General features: G+C 34.2%; 1 protein-coding gene across 1 annotated transcript; it reads right to left on the bottom strand.

Moving 5' to 3' along the window:
* Nucleotides 1–7607: 7607 nt before the first annotated feature.
* On the bottom strand, nucleotides 7608–8704 carry LOC132563717 (uncharacterized). The gene has a single exon (XM_060228471.1). It carries the CDS (start codon nucleotides 8702–8704, stop codon nucleotides 7916–7918), a length of 789 nt encoding a protein of 262 aa, XP_060084454.1. The 3' UTR covers nucleotides 7608–7915.
* Nucleotides 8705–9033: the final 329 nt, after the last annotated feature.

The raw sequence follows: 9033 nt of genomic DNA, 5'->3' as shown, positions 1-9033 counted from the left end.
AATTATAAATTAATATAACCTTTCTTCCAACCTGTTTTTCATTTCAATACCACTATATTTGCCAATATCAGAAATATTCATTTCACAACAACCAGGAAACTTATTCAACAAACACAGGCAAATTTCATCAATAAACCATGTAGTGAGTCAAAAAATACCAAATTGGAAACTTTTTTGGGCACCCAGCCACATTAATCATGCACATTCTTCTGGTTTAGCACATGAAACCTGTCAGCCACAGAGATTTATTTAAATGGCTTGTAAAAGAATGGGACAGTGATACTTTGAAGTATGATCACATCCCTTCGTGTTAAGCTATAATACATAAACAATCTGAACCAGAAGTCCCTCATCCTTCACACTGGATCCAGATTGAATTCTTTCCCAGCATAAACATGGTCTGCAATTTGTATAATGAGATATACTTGGGCTATATTTCTGGCAATTTTATGAATATACCTAGTTACTGTAACTAGACAGGTACACAATCCAGCTTGCAGTGACCTACTTTCATGTAATGTACATGTCATTATCACTGTATTACTTATCTGTACATTGTATCATACAAGAATAGACTGACCTTCAAAAGGTTAGAGTCAGCCCATATATATATTGTAGTTAACTAAATCTTTACATTTAGACCATGTGTAATATGTATGTGGTGAAATTGATCCAGGATTTATCAGTGCACTAAGGTTAAACAAGGTTAAGCATAAACATCTCACAACAACAATATTGCCAAAATATCTAACTGCTGAGTCTATTGGTGTGACACTGGCCTAAACGGTTTAGTGGACTATAATTTCTATGGTTGAATATTTTAACAGGGCCTATCTATGTCACAGCTGACCTCATTTCCATGACAGGATATATTTCAGGACCTGTCTATCAGTTTGGCCTATGTTCTATGGTATGATATTATAGGGCCTAGCTATGCCATAGTGACCTGATACTTTGATAGGACATTACAGGTACTATCAGTCACTGTCATGCGGCCTAAATTCTATGGTAACAGATATGAGGACCCATATTTCACTGTGACCTAGATTCTATGGTATGAGATTTTAGGGCATATCTGTCACTGTGGCCTAGATACTAAGGTATGAAATTTTAGGGTCTATCTGTCACTGTGGCCTAGATTCTATGGTATGAGATTTTATCTACGTGAAAGTTGCCTTGTTTCTATAGAGGGATATTACAGGTCCTATCTATGTGACAGTGACCTAGTTTCCATAGAAAGATATTACAGATCCTATCTATGTGACAGTGACCTAGTTTCCATAGAAAGATATTACAGATCCTATCTATGTGACAGTGACCTAGTTTCTACAGAGAGATATAACAAGTCCTATCTATGTGACAGTGACCTAGTATCTATAGAATGATATCACAGGTCCTATCTATGTAATAGCTGCCTAGTTTCTATATGATTATCAGATGTATGATATTTTCTTTTCTTAAACTGAGTTTGACAATCTTTTGGCAACAGAAAAAGAAAATCACAGAATATTTTGTTTTATCTTACTAAAAGTGAGTCGGAGTCCATTTCTGTATGCAATACAGGTTAAAACCCCAATACAGGTTGCCTAATCCAGGTGATTCACAGCCCAATTAACTAAGAAATGTTTCAGGTAACCCAGGACATTGGGGATGCAACAGAAATAACTAAAAAAGTGTTATAAATCACAAAATGGCTAGCTCCTGTTATAAATAGAACATTTAACAAAAACTAGGTGTCAATCAAAACAATCTTTTTATGAAAGAAAATGCAGAAAAAATAGTGATCCCTTCACACTGATATTCATGTTTCATAGGATTAATACCTATGAAATAAATACAACTGCATTTTAATTAAGAAGTAGATTTACACTTACTAGTGGATTTACAGTTCTTCAGCAGTCATTTAAGAAATTATTTTTTTCTATATCCATCAAAACTTAAATGTTTGACTAACAGAGAGTTCATGAATTGAACCAGACTCAAATTCAGGAATGATTTTTTACTAATCTTACTTTAAAAGTTAAAATATAACAAATTTATTCTAAACAATTTGAATAAAACCAGGACAAGGAAAACCCAATTAATCCAATCTAATACTTCACAAAAGAAACTTCCATCCAGGATATATTTAACTTAATTATATTTTCTTTTTTCTTCATATGTCAGTAAATATGCAAAGTAACATGCACATAATATATATAATATCAAAGTCTGTGTAAGTACGAAGTATTTTTTAAAAAGTAATGAAATCAATTTTTCAAATGTATCTTAGTTTTGTGATATTTGTTTTATAAAGCTTCAGGTGTATTCTTGTGATTAACTTGCTCCCATTCATAATTTAAACACCAAACTGCTGTGAAAGATATATTTTGAGGTCAGGACTTGGATCATTTAATGTATTTAGCATACTTAAATACATAGTATGCATGGAAAATCACAGGGATCTAGTTCCTATAGAAAGATATTACAGGTCCAATCTGTGACAGTGGCCTGATTTCTATGGATAGATATTACAGGTCACATCTATATGACAGTGATCTAGTTTCTATCTAGACAGAAAGAACAGGTCCTACAGATGTAACAGTGACCCAAGTTCTATCTAGACAGAAAGAACAGGTCCTACAGATGTAACAGTGACCCAAATTCTATCTGGACAGAAAGAACAGGTCCTTTTTTTTTTTTTATAATTTTTTATTTTTCAAAGATTTTTCAAAACATAAATGTTTCACTTGCAGCCTTTCAAAGCCACACATGCCCTCACACACCAATACACAGACACGCCATACAATTTAAGGGCCTAACATCATTTTCACTCTAAATTGTACATAACATATCATTATCATTCGCAAAGAATTACATGTATCAAACAAGCACCAATCCTCATCATCATCATCAAACATCAATCATCATAATCATCATCATCAAACATCCAGACTATTAACCAACAGAAAATATAGGTGGCTACGGAATTTGGCCCAGCCCATACCTTCTATGGGATGAGTACACACACACACACTCACACACCCTCTCTCACACGTATATACACACATTACATATGACAGATGGGAAAGGGTGAGGCGGAGGGGAAGGAAAGAAGGGGCAATGGATTGAAGAGGGAGAAGAGAGAAAGAAACAAGCTGGAGGGCTTTATCAGATACTGTCTATTTTAACATTTACAGTTAATATATAGGTCAAAATGAGGAAAATGAAATAATGGTTGAAATTGTGGTGATGTCAAGGTCAATGGAGAAAGTAGCTCAAGATATAATTTATAAGTCCAAAACAGGTTTCCATTTTTTCCAGTTGTTTTCAAAATTCCTTTTTATGTGACAATTTTTAGAGGAAACAATATATTTTTGTACTCGGAAGTGATCTTTTATTGTATTTATGAGACCATTTAAACTTAGAGTTTTGTGCAGACATCTTGTCTTGTATATATATTGTTTAATAATAATCAAAATTTCATTATCTACTACATTAGCCGTAGGAGAAAGAATACCAAAGAGATAAGTTTCTTTGTTCATCCAAAATGGAATAAAGAAAAGGTTGATTAACGATTCAAATCTCTCTAACAGTGTCTGCACCTCGACACACTCCCACAAACAGTGTATAATTGTCTCCCTTTCCATATTACACAAATTACACAAAGGACTAGGACTTAAATTAATTTTGAAAAGAAAAGAATTTGTGACCAATATACGATGAATAATTCTTGCTTGGAACCACTGAAGTTTTGAGTTTTTAGTGATAGTAAATGGGATTCTTAGAATATTTTTCCTCTTCTGTTCATCAAAATCAAACTCTATCCCCCATTTTTGAATTCCAGTTGGTATTGGTGGTCGTTTAATTAAACAAATATAAAAATCCTTTGAACCTTTTTTACTTTTGAAAAATATTTCATAAAAAAGTGGTATGAAAGGTTGTTGAATCTGTACAACCTGAAGTGTATTCTTCCGTAGAAATTTCTTCATAGATGTAATTAGACCAAAGTACTGCAGATAGTTGGCGTTGATTGTTGGGAAAAGATTACCAAACTCATTAAAAGAATAAAATGTCATGTCTTCATAATTCTTTACAAGGTCATTTATGGTATGTATACCTGCATTAAACCATCTTGGATAAAAAACACATTTATTCCCCACCTGAATGTCTTTATTATACCACAAAGGACTTTTTAAGACAGATGTGATATAACATTGTCTAAAAAGTTCCGAGTTAGTAAGTTTAATCATACTTTTAAATACATCTTTCCAGAATGGATTTCTACAATTTAGGCAACAAGAATTAACATATTCTATCCCACAATTTAACATTTTTTTCTCATCTATAATAGAATTCAATAATATTTTCCATTTCCCTGATGAGTGAAATATTCTTCTGATCCAGCCAAGTTTGAGAGAATCTATGAAAGCTACAATATCTATCATTTTTAATCCCCCGTCTATGTAGTTCTGAATGACCACGTCTTTTTTTATCTTGTGTTGTTTGCCATTCCAGAGGAAATCGAATAAAATAGAGCTCAATTTACCAAGAAAACTGTTGGAAGGATTTGGTAGGGTAATAAATAAATAATTGAACTGGGAAATTAATAAAGATTTTATTATACTGATTCTACCTAAAGGAGTAAGCCTTCGTCTTTCCCACACATTAATAAGAGCCTTTAATTTAACAAGTTTCTTATCGTAATTCATTCCAGGAATTTCACTAAGGTTAACACAAAAATCAATTCCCAAAAAAGTAAACTTATTCTTACCCCAAATTAGATTTAACTCTGGAAGAAAAGCTTCCTCACTATATTTCTTACTTCCTATCCAAATAACCTGTGTCTTACTGGTGTTGATATTTAACCCTGATATCTTAGCAAAAGTATTCAGCTCATTAATAGATTCTTTTAGTGATTTTTCAGTTCCATCCAGAATCAGACCTGTATCATCAGCATATTGCACATTTAAAATAGACACATTATTAATTTGTATACCCTGGATATTTTCATTATTTCTAATTCTTACAGCTAGAACTTCAACACTTAGTATAAAAATATATGGGGCAACTGGGTCGCCTTGACGACAACCACGCTGAATGTTAATTGGTCTAGAAATGTTACCCCCCTGATTAACCACTGAATAAACATTAGTATGCAGAATTTTTACCCACTTCCTAATATCCACTCCAAAGTTAAAGTAACGAAGAACATTATCAATAAAATCCCAAGAAACTGAGTCAAAAGCTTTTTCAAAGTCGACCATTAGTAACATTCCTGGAATATTCAAATCTTCTGCATAACGCATTACATCATAAATAGTACGGATGTTTTCCCCAATATAACGCCCAGATAAGAATCCCGTCTGATCTTCATGAATAAGTTTTCCTAAAACTGATTTTAACCTATATGAAATTACTCCAGATGCTATTTTATATGTAATGTTCAAGAGAGAGATTGGTCTCCAATTTTTTAAAAAATGACGGGGCTTATCTCCCTTAGGTAAGCAAGTTATAACACCTTGTCTCTGAGTAATTGAGAGAAGGCCCACTGAAAAACTATAATTAATCGAACGAATCACAAAAATACCTATGAAATTCCAAAAAGTTTTAAAAAATTCTGAAGTAAAGCCATCTGAACCCGGACTCTTATTGTTTTTCATATCTTTCAATACCTTTCCTGCCTCCTCAAATGTTATAATACCTTCTAAATTATTGGACTCAGCATCAGTTAACTTAGGGACACTGCAGTCATGGAGATGATGATCCAAATCAATTGGGGTAACTTCTTTATGTTTGTATAAGTTTTCGTAAAATAGTTTAACTTCTTTTAAAATATCATCTTGATTGGTAATTATGTCCCCATTATCTTTCTGAATTTTTGGAATAATTTTAGAAGTAAAGTTTCTGTTTTCAAGATTTAAAAAATACGAAGTTGGTTTCTCCCCTTCCTCCACCCATTTGGCCCTTGACCTAATAATACTGCCCTTTATTTTTTTTGACCGTATTGCTTCAAGTTCTCTTTTTTTAACATCTAATTCTTCCTGGTCAGTGTCTATATTAGCTTCCATAATTTCGATAGATTTCTTTAGGTTTTCTTCTTCAAGGTTCTGTTGTTTCTTTCTATGAGATGCATATGATATTGACTTGCCTCTTATTTCCATTAACAATGTCTCCAAAAACAATTGATCATTAATTAAGAATTGAATTTCTGTATTAGGTAAAAGCGAAACAGAGTTAAGATTATATACAGGTAGGCAATATTGTAATTTTATGTCATCTATACATTTTTTAACCATGTCTAAATAATCTAGTTCAAATAATAATGAGTTATTAAACTTCCAGAGACCTCTTCCTCTTTTAAATTCATTTAATTTTAACGCTATTACTGTAGCCGAATGGTCAGATCTATAACTTGGTTCTATGAAAGATTTTCTTGTACTGGATAATAAACTGTCTGAAGTGAGAAAAAAGTCTAGTCTGGCCTGCTTAATAGGATTTTTTCTTCGCCAAGTATATCTCTTAATATCTGGATGAAGTTCTCTAAAAATGTCTATAAGATTGTATGTCTCACTGATTTCTAACACCTTCTCCCTAGCAGATGCATTGTTGATGTTTCTATATGAGTTATCATAATCAAGCTCAGGGTTAATCACGAGGTTAAAATCGCCACAGACTATTATATTTTCATTTCCAAAGCTGTCAATAGTTTCCGAAATCTGAGTATAAAAAATTGGATTATCCTGATTAGGCCCATAAATGGTTATAAGTGTCAATCTACTACCCTCAATATCAATATCAATCCCTAAAAAATTTCCATCTAAATCACGTTTTTCTCTATAAACTTTACTTTCAAAATTATTATTGAGTAAGATTGCTACACCACGAGAATTTGATAAGAAAGAACTGAAAAAACTGTGATAACCCCATTCATTTCTAATTAAATTTTCTTGTTCTGTTGAAAAATGAGTGTCTTGTAAACAGTAGATGTGGTATTTCTTGTCTCTTAAGTATGAGAAAACATCCTTCCTCTTAATTTTATCACCAAGACCCTGACAGTTCACCGAGAGTACACAGATATCATCCATAACTGAGAAATTGAATGAATGCGTAAGAGCAGCCTTCCAGCTGGGAAATAGGAAACAAGACAAAGGGAGAAGAAATGGGGATAAGAGGGGGGAAAGGTTGTGATAAAAGCATCTTACAAGGTCAAGAAAGGAGCTACACCACCACTCAACACTTACACACAACCTATTGGCCGTGAAAACTTCGGACAATCAGACAATTTGTGCCGCTATACCGGAAATGACAAACAGGAAGTGTTGATACTAATGCACGGAGAATGAACCGGCCCGCGGAACTGTCCGGAATAGACCGGGGGACCTCCCGAGACCACCCGGACCGGAAGTATATATAAAACAACTACACGTTCACCAATTATATTATAGCATACATGCATTTCTGTAAGTTATATATAATATCCCATATAATACCTGGCTACTCAATATAGGTTATTAGCAAGATATTATGGACTACCACGGACTTAAATACTACTACTACCTACGACATCCTCAAAATATAGCATATACATACCATTTATTTTCGGAGCTTAAAAAATCTTTCTTAAATTACGACAGTTACAAATATATTATTTATAACAAGCTATATGCTCACTTTGAATGACGTTACATGTGTATATCTCATTATCATACTTTAAAATCTAAAGTCACAAAAAATACTACGTAGTTATTCTTACCTTTTACAAATGGAATTTCAGTAATGATATATATCCTTTTCACACAGAAGAATTGATCACACAACACACATATACATGTACACCACAGAAAAAAGCACATTAGTATACAACACAAAGGTGATCGGTTGCCAGACACACTGGCATTAAGTCATTTACCGATCACTGTGCACTGTCCAACTTCTATCTCCTTGATACAAAATTAGCATCGTTCATCAAGTAACTTTCTTCCAAGGGTGTATCGTGTAAAAGTCTGCGCTTCTTGCCATTAGTCAAAATCACATATATTTTCCCGTCTGTGCTATACGAATTTTTGACACAGTTCATACGGAACGCTTCCTTCAGTCTCTGTTGATTTAAGGAAGTAAGGTCTTCATAGATAACAAACTTGGAACCTTTCAGGATCTTGCGGGCGCGGATAATTTCATGCTTCTTTCTCCGGTGCGTGAACTTTACTATCACATTCCTAGGATTTGTACCATTGTACTTTCCCAATCTATGTGCGATGTCAATGTCCCTCTCCTGAAGTGGTACTTTCAAGGTGTCACGTACAAATCCCACGATCGTTTGGACACAGTCCTCTACCGATTCCCTCACTCCCGGGTCTGGAAGTCCAACGATTCTAACAGAATTCTTCCGGCCTTGTTGTTCCAGGTCGTTATACTTTCCCGCCATCTCACTCTGTCGATCTTGACTGGTCAATAACTCGTTCTCTAGCTCAGAAATTGTCACTTTCAAGTTGTTATTTTCAGTTTCCAGGGTGTTTACCCTCTCCTCCAGAGCTTCAATACGTTCTGCGTGTTCTAGCTGAATGTCCAAACGGAGTTTCTCTAACTTTTTATCCAACACATCCTCAGTAATAAGATTCCTGAGGATCTCATATATCTCGTCTAGTCGATCGTCTGTGGATTTAGTACCAATACCACTGGTCCTGCTGCTGGGAGCTCGATCTCGCAGGGTCTTGGGAGGCATGATAAACAATATCCAGTAAACAAAAAACTAAGCTCCAGAATATATAGGCTGTAGATAGTCCATCTATAGGTGTACACATACACGGCCAGGTATACGTAAGTGGTGAGTAGTGGTCAGTGACTAGACTCAGTCCATGTTCTCAAAAGTTCCTGCTCCAAAAGTATATTTTCCGAAGAAAATATCACAGACCGATATATCAGTCAACTAGTTAAGCATATTAACTAGATGTTGACAGAAAATTAAGTTCCAATATATCGTGCAAACATACAAAAAGATAATTTTTCACCGGAGCTCCAGAACAACCGACCGACTAGGTCCTGGTGACCCTT

The sequence above is a fragment of the Ylistrum balloti genome, unplaced genomic scaffold (assembly GCF_031769215.1).
Source record: "Ylistrum balloti isolate Yb309-2 unplaced genomic scaffold, AGI_CSIRO_Ybal_v1 Utg371830, whole genome shotgun sequence".
Lineage (NCBI taxonomy): Eukaryota > Metazoa > Mollusca > Bivalvia > Pectinida > Pectinidae > Ylistrum > Ylistrum balloti.
This window is presented reverse-complemented; position numbering and strand designations above follow the sequence as displayed.

What these genes read in the sequence shown, in the direction of transcription:
- LOC132563717 (XM_060228471.1), bottom strand. Translation starts at nt 8,704, where the DNA reads ATGCCTCCCAAGACCCTGCGAGATCGAGCTCCCAGCAGCAGGACCAGT.